This window comes from Nelumbo lutea, chromosome 1, assembly GCF_056320005.1.
Source record: "Nelumbo lutea isolate HS-2025 chromosome 1, American lotus-T2T, whole genome shotgun sequence".
In the NCBI taxonomy this organism is placed as follows: Eukaryota; Viridiplantae; Streptophyta; class Magnoliopsida; order Proteales; family Nelumbonaceae; genus Nelumbo; species Nelumbo lutea.
This window is the reverse complement of record NC_142684.1, coordinates 163,473,978-163,491,859: the sequence shown is the minus strand read 5'-3', so window position 1 is coordinate 163,491,859 and position 17,882 is coordinate 163,473,978. Positions and strand designations below refer to the sequence as shown.

The following is a 17,882-nucleotide window of genomic DNA, read 5'->3' as shown; positions in this document are numbered from 1 at the left end:
CAGGCATGGGCAAGTTGTTTCCAATCCTTCATCAGAGCCTTTTGCACCTTCCATCACTACTAAGGTAACAGGTCAGCCTTCCTTTGACCCACTTGCTACCTTCCCAGACCTTGACCTTCCTATTGCCCTTCACAAAGGCAAGTGGAAGTGTACATCACATTGTATCTCTAAACATTTGCCCTACAGCCTCCTATCCCCTACCTATTATTCTTTTCTTACCTTTGTTTTACCCATGTGATTCCCAAGTCTGTACCAGAAGCCTTGTCCAAACTTGAATGAAGGAAAGCTATGATGACTGAGCTAGATGCTTTGAGAGGTTTAAGGATCGATTGGTTGCTAAGGGTTACACTCAAATGTATGGTATTGATTACCTTGAGACTTTTGCTCCTGTGGCTAAAATGACTTCAGTTTGAGTTTTGTTGTCTCTAGCTGCTATTTTTTATTGGCCCCTTCACCAATTTGATGTTAAAAATGCCTTATTGAATGGAGACCTACATGAAGAGGTCTATATGTCTTTACTTCCAGGGGTGTATGGAAAGGAAATGCAAGGGAAGGTGTGTAAATTGAAGAAGTCTCTTTATAGTCTCAAATAGTCCCCTAGAGCCTGGTTTGAGAGATTCAGAGCTGCCCTTGTTTGTTTTGGTTACACACGGACTCAATCTGACCATACTTTGTTTGTGAAGAGAAGTAATTCTTGGTGACGTTTCTGATTGTTTATGTTGATGACATTGTGGTTACGGGTAATGACACTCAGGAAGTGATTAAGCTCGAAAGATTTCTTGACATTGAATTTGAGATAAAAGATTTAGGGGGTTTCAAATATTTCTTGGGAATTGAAATTGCTAGATTTAAGGATGGTATATTCATTTCACAGTGCAAGTATGTTCCTGATCTCCTTACAGAGACTGGTAAACTTGGTGCTAAACCGGCTTCCACCCCTATAGATCTAAACCATAAGCTTTTTGCTATTGATGGTGAATTGTTGACTAATAGGGAAGTGTTCCAGAGAGTCAGAAACTGCTCGGGAAGTTGTTATATCTCTGCATGACTCGGCCAGATATTTCCTATGCAGTAAGTGCTATTAGTCAGTTTATGCATTCTCCCAGAGATACATATTTAGCAGCTGCATAAAGAGTTTTGTGCTACTTGAAAGGCACTCTAGGTATTTTGTGTTCCAAGCATGGACACATGAAGCCAGAGGCATACATTGATGCTGACTGGGCTGGATGTATTTAAGAGATCCACCTCAAGATATTGTGCTTTAGTGGCAGGGAAAAAAAGTATAAGGCAATGGCACATGGAGTGTTAGAGTTATTGTGGTTGAGACCACTTTTGGGAGAGTTAGGTATTGACTATGAAAAGCCAATGATGCTCTACTATGACAACCAGGCAGCTATCAACATTGCACATAATCCTATTCAGCATGACAAAACTAAGCACATAGAGGTTGATAGACATTTCATATGAGAAAGAGTTGCTTTAGGGGAAGTTTGTTTGCCATTTATTGCTTCAAAGAGCAGTTGGTTGATGTTTTGACCAAAGGTGTTCCAAAAGGAAAGTTGACACACTATATAAGCAAGATGGGCAAGATTGACATCTATGCTTGGCTTGAGGGGGAGTGTAAAGAGACTAGGCCAAATGGCCCCTAATATTTGTTTTATGTTTAAGTAGTGTTTTATCTATTTTATGAGTTAATGGGCCTGTTAAGCTCTTTTTAATTTCTTTTAAGTTCATGCTTTGCTGGCCACCCACTTAAAGGGCAGACTTGTAATTAGCATAATTGATTAAGATTAATAAAAGATTAATGAAGGGAGAGAGGTATCCACCGAATTCTCTTCTCATTTCTCTTCTTCTTCTCCATCTTCTTCTTCTATCCTGCTGTAACCATCTTTTCTCTCTCACTTTTCTTATTTTTTATCAGTTTTATATCAGATTTGAAGGACAGATTCACATCTACAGATAACAATATGATTCCAAAAAGTTCTCAAATGGGCATGGGTAGGGATAGCAATAGAGTATGAAAATCTGAGACCTGATCCTGTTAATTTGGATTTGGCTGATCCGTCAGGTTCAGAATTTAAAAGATGCATCTGCTTAATAATCAGATTGAATGCAGATCTAACTCTATTTGATCTGATTATGATTCAAGTTTGATTAAATGTTGTACATAGACACACATATAAATAGGTAATATGTAATTAAAATTTGGCTAGCACAATGGCCAATGTAATATTCACATATCTAATAATATTTTCAAATAAATTCCTAAAGAAAAGGAAATTATTTTAAAGATACCATTGCACCATGTAATTTCAATTGGATCATCCCAAGACGGCTTATGTCATGTTAGATTTTTCAATATACTTGTATAAGTCAAATAGTGATTAATTTTCATATTTTCAGTATATTTCTTTATTTTAAATATGATAAAACAGACTAAGATTAAAACAAAAAATATGATAGGGTCCTAATCCAATCTGAAGCCCCCTAGATCCAATAAGATTTTGGATGAAAGTTGGATTGTATGTTTTATTAATCAGATTGAACTTGGATGTGGCTAGATCCAATCTGAATCCTACCTGATTACATCCCTAGGCCTGTGGTGCTCATTTCTTAGGGCTTGCTTAAAAGAAAATTCAAGAAAAATGCCTTAAGGCTCAAACTTGGAGGCTTATGCATCAATGTATAAGGAACACTTGCACTTTTCACCTTGGTGGGGTTCTTATATTGAAATACACATCTCATATATTGATCAGAAATAACCTTCTTCATCACAAGACAGAGAGAAAAGATCAATTTCTTGAACTTTCCTGCCATCTTTGATTTCCTTAATCTAATAACTTATTTTTATATTAAACAGATTGAAAGTTTTTATAATCCTCCGAAGGATCTATTTCAGATTACTAGTCTCCATAACAAGCACAAACTAGTCATTTGCATGACTTTATTACATTTCTTTAAACTGCAATTCTTGGCTTCTGTAAACTTATAATATAAGTTCATTATAAGGTATCATTTTTCTTACAAGTGAACTGAACACTAAACAGCATTATTTTCAGTGTTAAGAAACAGTAAACCAAATCTTAATTGAAAACATTTTTCCTTAACCATTGATATTATTTTCATGGCAACGCATTTTAAAATACCGGTTTCTTAACAAGGTCATACTCAGAGAAAAAGTAAAATTTAACTTTCTTACAGTATTTAAAGAGCCAAGTTGTACAACTCCATGTGGAACAACAGCTACAACAGCAATTGTCTGCACAACAGGGATAAAATATTATTATTCCAAATTTTAAACAAAACAAAAACTGGGCGGAATTTGTAGAATTGTTTTGGTAATAAATAAAAAAGAAAATTTTATTAAACAAAAGAGGTTACAGGAAAGGTGATAAGCTATCACTCGCGAGAGAAAAAGAAAAAGCTGAAGTCCCATAACATCAAAAACTTCCAAGACCCTTTTAGAGTACAATTCTCATCCCCAACCCTTAATAAATTACAACCAGTCTACCAATACCCAAAATAAATTCCAAACCATGAAAAAGCTCACCCCTACGTCTTTGACTCTATTTTGAAATGGCACTTGTAGAATTTTTTGAAATGGTGTTATAGAGTGTAATGTACAACATTATGCATAGAGTACATAGGTGATATTTAGCTCTTTTCATCAAAAAGGAAAAAAAAAAGAGGTGATATTTATCTCCCCAAGCCATAAAAAACACAGGTTGATGTCTAGTTCCCATATAAAGCATGAAAAAGCCAATCTGTTTGCTTTTTGCACTAAAACAAATTCTGGCTCATTTTTACTTCATCTATACCACAAACAAACAAAACAAAGTAAAGCACGAAACTAAAAGTAAACCAAAATTTTCCCTTCTCATTTGCATCAATGCAAATGGAATTGCACTTGAAACAAACCAATCAGAAAGCCTAAGTATCAAAAAGTTAGGACACTCCATATTTTAAACCTCCTCCAATTCTCTCAAATTAGAATTGTTTGAGGCATTCCTAACTATTTAGTTCATCCACTTTATTTTTGACAACCAAAACATAAATTATCTGAACTCATTTCCATCACCCAATGTTGGTTGGCTTATGTTCGCAAACTTGTCAACCAACTCAGTACAAGATTTTTTAATCAATCTAAATGACTCAAATGTTATACCCTAACCCAAAAGAAAAGTGATGCAGTATGGACAGGTCTAACCTCCTGGGAAATGCATTCTTTCCTTACTGGTCTTGGATCTCCATCCATATATTTTGTAACCACTCAGAAGAATCACATCCATCAGATGGTTTAGGCTTAGCCTGTTTTACCCAACTACCCAAGTTATCTTGTACGCAATTCCATTAATGAGCCTGGACAGTACAGTCTTAACTAGATTAACATATCATATTCATAATTCTCAATGTCCATAGGTTATGAAATCCAATTGACATGTACTGTAATTCTCCAATATACACAGGCAAAAGATATTCAGTTCCGAATAGCTATGAAGCCCTTGGCAATTTGGTTTCTGGATATGTAGAGAGATGATATGTCAGATCTTTGTAAAATGGCATTTTCCATGTTGGACCCGTTTCCCACCATGTATTGCAGTTTTCTGCCCCAATTATTAGCCATCAGTTCTCTTTTTAATTTCTGAATAAGAAAAAAAATTGCAACTCCTTTCTGCAGTAGGTGGGTAGAGGGCTTTTGTTATGGACACACCGCCCGGCAGCGCACTGCGGCACAGTCATAGGCAGCAGCACGCACAGCAGCAGACACCGCCCGGCAGCGCCGCACAGCAGCACGCACCGCCCAGCAGCGTGCAGCACGCACCGCCTGGCAGCACGCAGCACGCACCGCCCGGCAGTGTGCAGCACGCATCGCCCAGCAGCGCGCAGCACGCACCGCACGGCAGCAGCACTGCGAGACGCGCGCACCGGCCGGCGGCAGCAGTAGGGTGGGGCCCACATGACAGCTCATCAGGGTGGGTCCACACTTATCTTACCACATCAGCTCTGCCCGCCAACTCGCCGCCAGCTACATCATTCCTTATCCTTATCCCTATCTTATCTTATCTTATCTTCTTAAGTAAGAATTGTGTTACCATTAGAAATAGGTAATTAGGAGTTTGAGTTTGAGTTGGATTACCTTAGCCTAGCCGAATCCAACAAGGAATTTCCTTTTGTAAATCTCCTATTTAAGGAGCTACGAGTTGAAGTAAAGGCATTCAGTTTTCCAGTCAAGAAAAAAGTGAGGAGAGTTCGGGTGGTCTCTTGGACAAATCACCCATTAGGAGAGTTCGGGTGGTCTCTTGGACAAATCACCCATTCGGTTTTCCACAACAGGTTCTGCACGCAAGGGAAGGCGCAAGGGAAAGCAGGGCTTTCTCCCCGTGGACCGGCCCGTGACGAGATCCTACGCGCGGGCCCATAACATTCTGGTATTAGAGCCAAACGTCACGGGCGATATGGAGCAGCTATCATCCAAGGTCAACGAATTGGAACATAGGCTAGCAGAAACCAGCATGGAGGTTCGTGAAGTCAAGGAAGATGTCCGGGAGCTGCGACACCGGCTGGAAGCATTCCTCTCCAACAAAGAAAGGAGTTCTGAGGGAATCGCCAACACAAACAGTCGCCAATCCGGACTGGGCAGAGACATCCAGCGAACAACAGATCGCTGCCCCTACAGCCGCAGTTATTCCCAAGGATCAGCGCACGGAGGATGAAACTATAAAGTCTCCTCCTTTAGCCGGGGACAATGTCACGAACATTATATTGGTACCTGCAGAACGCGCTCCTTGGTTGAAGACAGGTGGGCTTGGCGATGTTGCTGGGGCTTTACCGAAGGCTTTGGCTCGGCATGGACATAGAGTCAGGGTTGTGGCACCACGGTATGGTAACTGTGCAGAAGCCCAAGAAACAGGAGTGCGTAAGAGATATAAGGTGGATGGGTAGGATAGGGAGGCTGCTCTTGAGGTTCTCTTCTGTAAGCATACCCGGTGCGTTCTTGTGATCCACAACATAGCACACCAAGGTCGTGGTCCAGTACGCGATTTTTGTTATGTGGATCTTCCACAAAACTACTTCAAACTATATGACCCAGGAGGTGGGGAACACTTCAATGTCCTTGCAGCTGGCCTGAGAGCAGCAGATCGTGTAGTCACTGTAAGCCATGGTTACGCCTGGGAGCTGAAAACTAAAGAAGGTGGCTGGGGTCTGCATCAAATAATAAATGAGTTTGATTGGAAGCTGAAGGGCATCGTGAATGGGATTGATGCAAACGAAGGGAACCCACAGTTAGATGTTTACCTGGCATCGGATGGCTACACCAATTACCCTGTGGAGACTCTTCAGACTGGCAAGCCTCAATGCAAAGCAGCTCTATAGAGGGAACTTGGTCTTCCTCTTCTGGAGAATGTTCCTCTGATTGGGTTCATTGGCAGGCTTGACCATCAGAAAGGTGTTGATCTCGTTGTTGAGTCCATTCCTTGGATGGTGGACCAGGATGTGCAACTAGTCATGTTGGGCACTGGGAGACCTGACCGGGAACAGCTTCTCAAACATTTTGAGAGTCAACACCATGACAAGGTCATGTTGGGCACTGGGAGACCTGACCGGGAACAGCTTCTCAAACATTTTGAGAGTCAACACCATGACAAGGTCAGGGGTTGGGTTGGTTCCTCTGTGAAAATGGCCCATCGAATAACTGCTGGTGCAGACATCCTACTCATGCCTTTTAGATTTGAGCCATGGGGACTGAACCAGCTTTATGCACTGAGCTACGGGGCAATCCCTGTTGTTCGTGCTGTTGGTGGACTGAGAGATAGTGTGCAGCCGTTTGATCCATTGGCAGAGTCCCAAGCCACGTATCCAGAATTCGAGCTTGAGGACAAGCTCGTTGTCCAGGAAGGGTGTGATGTTATGGACATACCACCCGGCAGCGCACTGCGACGCAGTCATAGGCAACAGGCCGCATAGCAGCAGACACCACCCGGTAGCACCGCACAACAGCACGCATCGCCCAGCAGCGCGCAGCACGCACCGCCTGGCAGCACGCAGCACGCACAGCAGGCCACATAGCAGCAGGCACCGCCCGGCAGCGCCGCACAGCAGCATGCACCACCCGGCAGCGCCGCACAGCAGCACGCACCACCCGGCAGCGCGCAGCACGCACCGCCCGGCAGCAGCACTGCGAGACGCACACACTGGCCGACAGCAACAGTAGGGCAGGGCCTACATGACAGCTCATCAGGGTGGGTCCACACTTATCTTACCACATCAGCTCTGCCCGCCAACTCACCGCCAGCTACATCATTCCTTATCCTTATCCCTATCTTATCTTATCTTATCTTCTTATGTAAGAATTGTGTTACCATTAGGAGTAGGTAATTAGGAGTTTGAGTTTGAGTTGGATTACCTTAGCCTAGCCGAATCCAACAAGGAATTTCCTTTTGTAAATCTCCTATTTAAGGAGCTACGAGTTGAAGTAAAGGAATTCAGTTTTCCAGTCAAGAAATGAGTGAGGAGAGTTCGGGTGGTCTCTTGGACAAATCACCCATTAGGAGAGTTCGGGTGGTCTCTTGGACAAATCACCCATTCGGTTTTCCACAATAGGTTCTGCACGCAAGGGAAGGCGCAAGGGAAAGCAGGGCTTTCTCCCTCTCCCTGTGGACCGACCCGTGACGAGATCCTACGCGCGGGCCCATAACAGCTTTCTTGGGGGTGGAGGAGGAAAGAGACTTACTGCATAGGGAAGGGTGATGAGCATAAACATGTGAACAGTATGGGCTACTACCTTATCTGCAAGATTTAAAGAATTTTGTATAAACAGGATTCAGCACTTGCAATATTTAAAAGAAATTTTGGCCACATATACATGGTATATATGTTCAGAACATATAGTGTCTTATTGCACACTAACAACTATAATCTTTGTGCTCCCTGTCAATAAGGCAACTTAACAAAAATCAGATCAATTAAATGGCATAACCATTCATTGGACACCTTTGTTTCACTATCTTGTTCTATTTGAGAATGCTAGTCCAGATCAGCTAATTAACAAGTATTTAGGAATGAAAGGCATGGCACCACCAGCCTTGGTGAGATTGGAGTTTCATATCAAACATTCAAACTTTTCTGTGTGTGACTCTGTATTGTTGAATTAGATGCAAGAATGAGAATCAAATATTAAAGGTGGTGAGAGAGAGAGAGAGAGAGAGAGAGAGAGCATACTTTAATCCCAGCTGCAAATTGAGTTTTCCATCCATCACAGTACTGGAATTACCAAAATGAAGTAATAAGTATAATAATATCATGTTGAACAGTGAATACACCTTAAACCTTAGCTTTATGTTGAACAAGGAAATTCCTCACCTCAGATGATGACCAAGAACTAGATGTATGAGTATCTGAAAAAATCCATTGATGTCTTCCAGTAAGTGCCACTTGACCAATAATCCTGCTCAATAAAGAAACAATTGATACAATTGAATCATATTTGTCATTATTGGTATTCAACTAAAAGCACATATGTATGACCAAGCATGCAAGCAAACAAACACAATTTTAACATGACATAATCATACATATATGAGGAAAAATTTGAAAAATCTATGATTATCATGGACACAGACATCATCATCATCATCATCTAAACCTTGTCCCAACAATGTGGGGCCAGCTACGAGAATCCTGTTTTGCCATTATGTTCTGTTCAGTGCCATATCTGTTGTTAAATGAGAGTGATATGCTACAATACAAAAAACAAGAACATAAAACCCATATATCTGCTTCACATCATAGTAGATGATTTCCTGTAAATCAATTTTCTCTTCTCTTGGAAAGACAAATCTTAGATTGAATTTTTGCAGAATAGAGCCTGAAAGAAGAAAACATTTTGAGATAACTCATGGCATAGAGTGTAGTTATCATACCCTTCCCCTAGAGAATATACAAGGTATGACATCTTTGCCAGGGCTAATCCAAGCGGATCCTGTAGATGGCGTCCATCATTTATCTTCACATGGGCATCTCTAAAGCACATATACTCTGAAGGATTGGATTGTTCAGGGTTATCATAATAAGCATCCTCCCAAATCAACATCCTGAAATTAAGATACGTTCCCCAAAAAATCAAAGATGGAAAAATAACAACCTTAGATCAGCATGTAACAACTAATCAAACATAGTTAACAACTAAAATTAGAAACATATTAACATTAATGATTGGCTAAGCAAGTCTATCATCCTCAGAAAGTTGAATATCCAACATGCAGTGGTTGTCTTTTCAATGAAGCATTGATTAATTATTCTTATAATTTTTAATAGGAACCTTAAAAACTTAGAGTCAACCTAGGAAGCAATCGTATGCTTACATGTTGTAATTGAAAAATATACTACTGTGTAATATAATGTTCAACTTCTGTTTTCAGGACCCTTCAAATTGAGTCAAGTTAGGCCAAGTTCAAATCAATCAACAAGTTCCATTCAGCATCAAAGAAGTTCTCAAGACAAAAGAACTAGACAAAAAATATGCAACTCAATATAACACATTGGAACAGATACCATACAGAACATGATGCAAAATCATGATTTTTGAAGATCTCTTCGAATTTCAAAGATTTAGCATTACCCCTAAATTAGCCTGGGCAAACACACCAGGATCTCTTCTAATGTCAGATCAATTTGGAATCACCTTCCAAATGACTCTTGAGGAGGAATGCATATCAAAATAAATCACAGCAAATTTCTCTTCCAGGTTGCTTATTTTCCATATGGATCACAATAGTGGTTCAAGGATAAATTTCAAATTTTCAAAAAAAAAAAACACCAGATTATAGGGAACAGCCTTGGAGAACAAAGAAAGCCTTCACAAGGGACAGAAGGTGTGCTCAAGCTCTGTTCCACCATTTTCAAATACTTAATTTAAAATCAATCAACAAGTTCTAATCATCAAGGAAGCACAACGGACAAAATAAAAAAGAACAATGTAAGAAATTGCAACTCATTTAATAACATCTGATGCAGATATAGTACAGAAAATAGTGGTGCAAAATCAACATTTTTTGAAAATCTCTTCTAATGCCGAAGATTTAGCATTACTGCAAAATTAGCCGGAACCAACCCGCCAATTTTGCTTCCTTGGACAGCCAATAAGTAATGTATGTGGAAAGGATCATGTTCAGAAGCAATCAACCAACGCAAATCTGGAAATTAAAAACAAATGCCAATATGAACATCAAGCTCCATGAACAAATGGTGAAGAACAATGCATTTGTCCACTGACAAAGAACGTGACAGTGGGCTCAAAAGAAAACATATTAGCAGCTCATATAAATGAATACATCGAAAAGAAAGTAAAGAAACGGAAAAAAAAGAAAAGAAAACATACATGCGGGCTCTACGTTTAAGCTTCCAATAGACGGCATATTTCCACTCTGTGTTGAAACAGAGGCTTCTGAGGGTTTGCTGCAACAGAGTACCCATTTTTGACCGACCAAAATTCTCACACTCCGACAAAATTCCCAGGTTTAAACCTTGAAACCCACACAAAGTTTCTCAACTCCAGTCTTTAACTGCCTCTGTAAGAACCTCTTCCCGCCTGTTTCCTTCGCAAACCAGCTCGCCTTTTTATGGGAGGTCCAACAGTAGGAAGCAGCAGATGATCCATCTACCTCTCCCTCGATAACTAAAAGTAGAGGAACCCTACACTTAATCAAACTGCGGTCTTCCAAGTCCTCAGGGTCACTAGAAAATCAAATTAGCAAGATCAGTGACGAAAACCTCTACGCAATTCACTCTGTTCGAGGATTTAGCCATAAATTTCAGGATAACCGTAGAACCCTTCGTTTAGTTTGGTACTAACTCTACTTTCAATCAAACAACGATTCTCGAAGGAAGAAATTTAAGCAGATTGAAATCGACAAGAAGAGAACAAAAGGAAAAGAAAATCCTAGACTTTCAGCCAATACTTTCAACTTTTTGGGTCGACCTCAAGACCAACGTTGTCTTACCGCCACAATGCCTATCTAGACCTTCTATCTTCCACGAGAACAAATCAACAACTGTTCTCCCATTAGAGCAGAACTTTTGGCGGGAATACCCTTAAAAGAATGATGGATAATTCCAGATTTCTGAATTGCATTTGGAGACATTTTTACACAGAAATCTCTGAATTCAAAGAGATGATTCAACCTTTCACAAAGCTCTCAGAGATAGAGAAGGTAAACGAAAGAAGAGAACATTTCAGGTTGAACTCGAAGCACGACTTAATTCAGAGAACAGCTCTCCCTCCCTCTCTCGTTCTCGTATGCTCATATATGCAATTTACCTTAATTTTCAGTTGTTTCTGTTACTGTACCACATACGACTGAGGATGCTCAATACGCCCCACCCCATAACGTTCGTATGCTCATATCCTACGCATTGGGCGTCGGTTAGAGATGTGCCCCTAACAACCCCTAAAACTCCTTATCACAAACAATTCACAACCGGCATCATCTTGAGATTCTGGTATTAGACCTGGCAATTGGGTTGGGTGGGTCGGGTTCGGGTTGGGTTAAAGTATTTTGGGTTGATTTGGGGTTGGATTGCCAAAATGCTAGACCCTAACTCTAAATGTTCAGGTTAGGGTTGACCCATGGATCAATTTGGGTCATCCCAAAAAATAAAGAAAAATTACATGAAAAATGTTAAAATTAAAAAAAAATAACCTTAAAATTCCAAATAAAAAATAAAAAACTTGAACATTTAACAATTTAAAAAGTAAATAATAAAAAGTAAAGACTAAATAGAAAAAATTAATGAGTGGAAACTTCTAACAATGCATAAACAATCCCAATTAGACTTGACAATCGGGTCAATGGGTTGACTCATGACCCAACCCAACCCAACCCTTTTCTTTTTTTTGTCAAGTCAGGTGGTCATTTTCACATTCAGGTAGCTAAATATGAGACCCTAACCCTGTTTTTTCAGGTTGAGTTGAATCGGATTTGCGGATTAGATCAACGTTTTGCCAGGTCTAGTTTCTATTACCGTCCTCGATGGTATAGGTTAAGTTAGAGAGAGAGAGAGAGGTGTTTGTTGGTTGTTTATTTATGCAAAGGGAGCTTTAGTTACGTAACCAAGGTGAGATGCTACTTATGCCTGTGTTGGCAAACAACATGATGTCTTGATGAAAATTTGCCTCTTATCTTTCTACCATCTCTTACGTTTCTCTTCATTCCTTTTTCCAACTCTCAACTTAATATCCTCTGTATCATACCTTTTTCTTCTTGAGCAATGATTCTGGTACTAAAAGGTGGTACAATTCAATTTATATTGTCTCTCTTTGCACTTCCATTCATTCTATACCCAACACAAAATTGTCTCTCCAAGTGTCATCCCCATCAGCACTACCGGCTAATCCATGTCTGCAGAGTGGCAATCAAGAATCAAATGTGATGATATGTTTGATATTGATGATAATTGGGCCAGATTGGCTGACCCATCTAGAGAACCCCCTTTCTTAAACCTTCATCCAAATTGTTGTCTAGAATCTAAGTAGGGATGGCTAGGGATGGCAATTTCTACCCTACTTGGTGGATACCCGCCCCTACCCACCCTGACAGAATGGGCTTTTGTTGCTTGAAGGGTGGATTTTGGGGCGGAAACAGGTTTTGAGATTGTACAATTCATACGGGTATGGTATTAGGCTAAACCCAATCCTCCTTGACCCGTACATTGCTGAAAACCTTGTGAAATCTTTATGTAATAGGTATAGAATTTAATAATTGTTGATTTTTTTGTAAATGACATAATTTATGTATTTTTGACATGTCTTAATAAAATAATTAAAAACTTTACTATTTGTTCATGTTCTTTTACTTATTTATTGCTTACATATAACAAAAAATAATAAGAAATTAGATATAGATTATAAACCCATCTCACCCTACTCTTATTCAAAGAGGGTTTGGATTCTCAAAATCCAACCTGCTATGGGTTTTTGGGCAGATACAGGTTGGGAGATTTTGAGAAAGAGTCTAGAGAATCCATGATTCCTCTTACCAATGTGATCTTCAGAGAATGATGTCATGGCTCCTAATCATTTTCATAAATTCTTTTTTCCTATTTTCCCACCTTTTTTCTTAATTATTAGCATGCAAGGTTGAGAAGCATGCTGAATTTATTACTCACAAATGAATATGATACAAAATGAAATTAACAAAAGGGAGGTCATACATCATAAGGTCAATCAACTAAAACTATATATTAACAAAATATCAGTAATCAAGAATGATATAACAATATATTTTGACATAAGAAGATTTATCGATCTATACGTATTGTTTTTGCTATCTTGACATTTGAATCACATCTTATTCTTTATTATCTTGTTTTCTTACCCCTTTTATCTAATTAGCTATAGCTAGAGACAATCGTACTAAAGTTTATATATTCTGATTTCATATTAATTTTTGATTCCCTATTAATTAATAATAATAGTCCATGAAAATAGAGAATTCATTAACTCATAGATCTATTATATATTGAGATCAAATCAGCCCCCATAATGTCCCACAGCATATCCCTGACGTGTATTGGGAACATCTCTCAATGATAATATCAGAAATAATGACGTCATCATCGGGAGATGTTTTCAATACACGGCGGAGATGTGCTGTGTGGGTGGCAATCTTGTGGGGGCTGATTTGAACTCTTACATATTAAGTTTTGGCGTGTATGAGATAATATTTCTATCACCATTATCTACATATTAAGTGCATATCCTTGTAAATCCAAGGCATTCAATTGTCAGCCCAATTGCAAAGATTTCCTTCACTAAAAACCGATCCACTTCGATGATTATCCATCTTTTGGATAGGATTTTTTTTGGAAAATTCCCGATTAGTACCCTTACTTTGGGCTTAGTCTCACTTTGGTCCCCAAACTTTAAAACATGACAATTCAATACCTGAACTTTCAAAACATGTCAATCCAGTACCTGTCTTTAGCCAACCTGTTAACTAGTTGTTAAGTAGCATTTGAAAAGACACAAAATGCCCTTCAAATGTCATCTAACTCTCTTTATCATCTATCCAAATGTTCATAAAAAATGAACAATCTCAAATCCTTGTCTCTTTTATTCAAAAAAGTCAGGGTCATGTCTCAATTGAAATTATAGTGATTCCAACTTTTTTTTAATAGAAGAGGCAAGGGTTTGGGACTGTTCCTTTTTATCAATGTCTGGATGGTTGATAAAGAGAGTCAGTGACACTCGAAGGGTATTTGTGTCTTTCCAAATGCCACTTAATAGCTGGTTAATGGCAAATACTGGATTGGCATATTTGAAAGTTCAGGTACTAAATTGTTGCGCTTTAAATTGAGGGACCAAAGTGACATTAGGCCCAAAATAGATGGTACTAATGGGAAATTTTCTCTTTTTTGAGATATGAGATTCTCCTCTTATTTATTTTTTTCCATTGCAAGGAATTATTTGATATAATAACAATTCTTTCCAAAAAAAAAACAAAAAAGAAAGAAAGAAAGAAAGAAAAATCTATTTATCTATTGATTAGCTGGAAGCATTAAAATGGTTTACTCATTTTTTCCAAGGGATCTATGTAGGGTCTACTGGTATAGTTGTACTGAATGTAAGGAATATTTTAATTTTACCTACTAGTCTCATATAGTCATATATTGTAATTCTACAAAGACTATTGACTGTTTCTACATAAATTAAGAAAATGTTCATCCTTTTAATTTACAATTGGCGAGGGTAACTTTTTTGAACCAGTTCCATATAAATATAAAAGAATTACAAAATGGTCTATGAAGTTATTTTCTATATTCTTTTGGTATATGGAATTCTGAAAAAAGGATGTATATAAGGGAACAATGATTCAATGATTTCAAAATGTTTATTTTTTAAATATGTTCAACACAAGTTTCTACATAAAAGATCGAAGGGTTTGCTCAGTGATCTGAGTTATAGATCATCATTATGCTTCACAAGTAATAAAGACTCCTAAGAAATATGACCTCACAAGCAAAACCTACCATCCAATTGACCCCTACAAGATCTCTAGCTAGTTCATAAAACAACCTAACAAAATGATTACATCCTTATGATCAATGATTTCATGGACCACTATTTTATTACAAATGGCAGTCTTAGCTTATTAATATTTATATTAGTTTTACTGTAGAAAATATTGTGACTGGTTGAATAGTACTTATGATGATCATCATGAGTTGGGAAAAAATTAGTGACCTTATAACAAATTAAAATAAGATTCTAATACTGAGTAGTAGTGCTTGGGCTCTTTAATGCTCATTGAATGAAGTCAACTTGCTAATGCATGAAGAATTAAATTCATTGATGCAAATGGTAGATCGTTTTTTGTATAAAAAATTAAGAAATGAAATGAGTAGGATCATGAATATAAAGTTACAGAGGAACATGATATCTTTCCCTTTCCCATTCTCAAATATATATTAGAAAGGCTTTCTTCAATTTTCTATTGAGCAAGTCCATTATATAGTCCATATGATGTAAGGATTATGTAAGGCTGCCACACTGAAAAGTGAAGAAGGTGTGACCATTTTATTAAGGAAGTTTGGATTCCAAGCATGCCTTTCCCACCTTTTCTTTCTTTATTTTTTTTTACTTCAATACCTCATTAGAGCAGATAGCCACCCATGTTAAATGTGAAGCGCTCTCTCTCTCTCTCTCTCTAAGCCTAAAAGAAAAGGAGGAACCAGAATCATTTTAAGTAGATTTTGTAGATTTGCTTTTCACTAACATGTAATCCTAGTTAGTGCTTCCTTGGTCTCTCTAGTCATGAGTGGTGATTTGATATTTGCCTTCTCCCTTCTCTCTATCTCTCTCACACACACATTTGAGACAAGTCAATTTAAATAGGTTTAAAGAGTATTTGAACTTAGCTTGTAATAGTGGCCATTATGCAAATGGGATATCTACTAGGATTGGAGTTGGATAAAACACCAGTGCAAACCCTTGGTTCTTCAATCCATGGCTCGGTTAAAGAGAGAGTTATATGCTATACAGTGGCTTGCAGAAGAGGTTGAAAAAGCTATGACTTCCCAACTTCAAAAAGAAAAAAAAAATAATAATAATAATAATGGCTTGGCCTAGTTTCATCAAGTGGGTTTTCCAAAAATTATGTAGGTGCCTTCTTTTTTTGGTAAAGAAAAATAACATTAACTGAAAACCAAACAAGAAACAGCATCAGCTAATCAAAAACAAAGCTAGGTGGATCAAGGACATCCATCTTAGGAGACATTCTACAATCTCCATTTATATATTAAATGCCATTTATGCATTAATCCCATAGGCACAGCCTGGTATTGCATTTCTGCTAGGCAAAAAGCTAGCCTTGATATTTGTCTGAATTTTCAAGTAAACAAGGATAAAATAAAAAGGCTAGTTTCCGCCACATGACAAAGTACTAGCGAGCTGATATTTGCCACATGACAAGTTGACCACTGAAAAGAGGTGAAATGCAATACCAGGAATGATACATTCCGTTATATATATGTATAAAACCATATATTAAAATGTTAGTAGCTTGCGTACTTAGGTCGGTTTGGTTATTATTATTATTATTATTATTATTATTAATTACCCATGGTGTTTAAACTATATTATAGATTCCAAAATACCAAAACGATGTTAATATCTATTTTTCTAATTGAAAAAGTTTCTTTTTGCCCACTGTGGTAATACTATTGTCGGAAGGAAAATGCTAACAGGAATGGCACTTTTTTTATTAAGTAACAAGAATGATACATTAAACCTAGGGACGCAAATGGATCGGGGTATATTTGGATTTGATAGGAGTTTAATTGAATTCAAATTTTATCGGTAAGTTGGACCTTTGGATCTGATCCAATCCGACTTGTTTTCTTTAAAAATTAATAAAATATTAAAATAAAAATAAAATATACTCATTTAAATAAAATATAAACAAAAATTATAAGTATTTTTTAATTATTTTTATCATATATATATACATATTTTTATAAAAATAAATAATAAAATAAATTTAGAAAAATATAATATAAAAATATATATTTATATATAAATAAATAACATATATATATATATATTTATAAATACATAATATATCAGATCGGATAGGGGTGATCTGAATCTAATCCGATCCAAAGATCCAAACAAAGATGATCCAAGTTCGACCAAATAAGATTACACCCCTAATTAAACCCAGTATTTTCAATCTATTGTTGACCCAACCGGTCATATTAATGATCGGGTTACAATCCAAGTTTGGGTCAATCGCTAACCCGTAATGATACAAAGACTCATCAACACCCTGTCAATGATTCGTCAACCCAGATGATAGAACAGTTGACTGGAAGGGAAAAACGGCTCAACCTCTGCTGGGTTAAGTTTAAAGACACTGGTTGACTGGATATCTCGTCCAAATTTATTTTGGCCAAAGTTTTGAATTTTTTTTTTAATTTTTAGCAAAATGTTTAGAATATTTCAAAATTCATAATATTTTGGAATAACTGAAATTAATTTTGGTTTTTTACAGAATTTATTTAAAAATTAGTTAAAATATTTAAAAAATTCACAATATAACTCTGCTTTTTAACGATCGACCAAATGAACAGAATTTCAAATACTTTAATTGCACGACCGAAATTTTGGTTTTCTGAAAAAGCAAAAACCTTGGAATGGGTCCCACCAAATTGATCACTTTTAATTTGGTCTGAGTAGGAGATAACCTATGCCAAGACTAGGATGATATGACGATTACAATTGTGTTTTATTGTTTAATTTTGGAAAGCGAAGAACGAAATTCATTGAGATCCAAAAGAAACTTCAACAAAAATAAAGCTAAAGATCAGATATGGTAAATATATAT

General features: G+C 37.5%; 1 protein-coding gene and 1 pseudogene across 5 annotated transcripts in view; one reads left to right on the top strand and one right to left on the bottom strand.

Annotated features, from left to right (window-relative positions):
- LOC148878854 (transcription factor EMB1444-like) overlaps positions 1-11,298 on the bottom strand; it is a 50,772-nt gene extending 39,474 nt beyond the window's left edge. For 2 of the 5 annotated variants that reach the window (XR_016104030.1, XR_016104031.1), the window contains exons 1-5: positions 10,379-11,286; positions 8,922-9,092; positions 8,362-8,446; positions 8,221-8,262; positions 3,200-3,259 (exon numbers count right to left, since the gene is read on the bottom strand). Coding sequence is in view for 3 of the 5 variants with exons in the window: in XM_088960220.1 (XP_088816346.1) it covers positions 3,200-3,259; positions 8,221-8,262; positions 8,362-8,446; positions 8,922-9,092; positions 10,379-10,473 (453 nt within the window). In the remaining 2 variants the exon portion in view is untranslated. Of the gene's footprint in view, positions 1-3,199; positions 3,260-8,220; positions 8,263-8,361; positions 8,447-8,921; positions 9,093-10,378 lie in introns of all 5 variants that reach the window. The other 3 variants (XM_088960219.1, XM_088960221.1, XM_088960220.1) reach the window with 2 other exon arrangements.
- On the top strand, positions 5,539-6,966 carry LOC148878855 (granule-bound starch synthase 2, chloroplastic/amyloplastic pseudogene; annotated as a pseudogene).
- Positions 11,299-17,882: the final 6,584 nt, after the last annotated feature.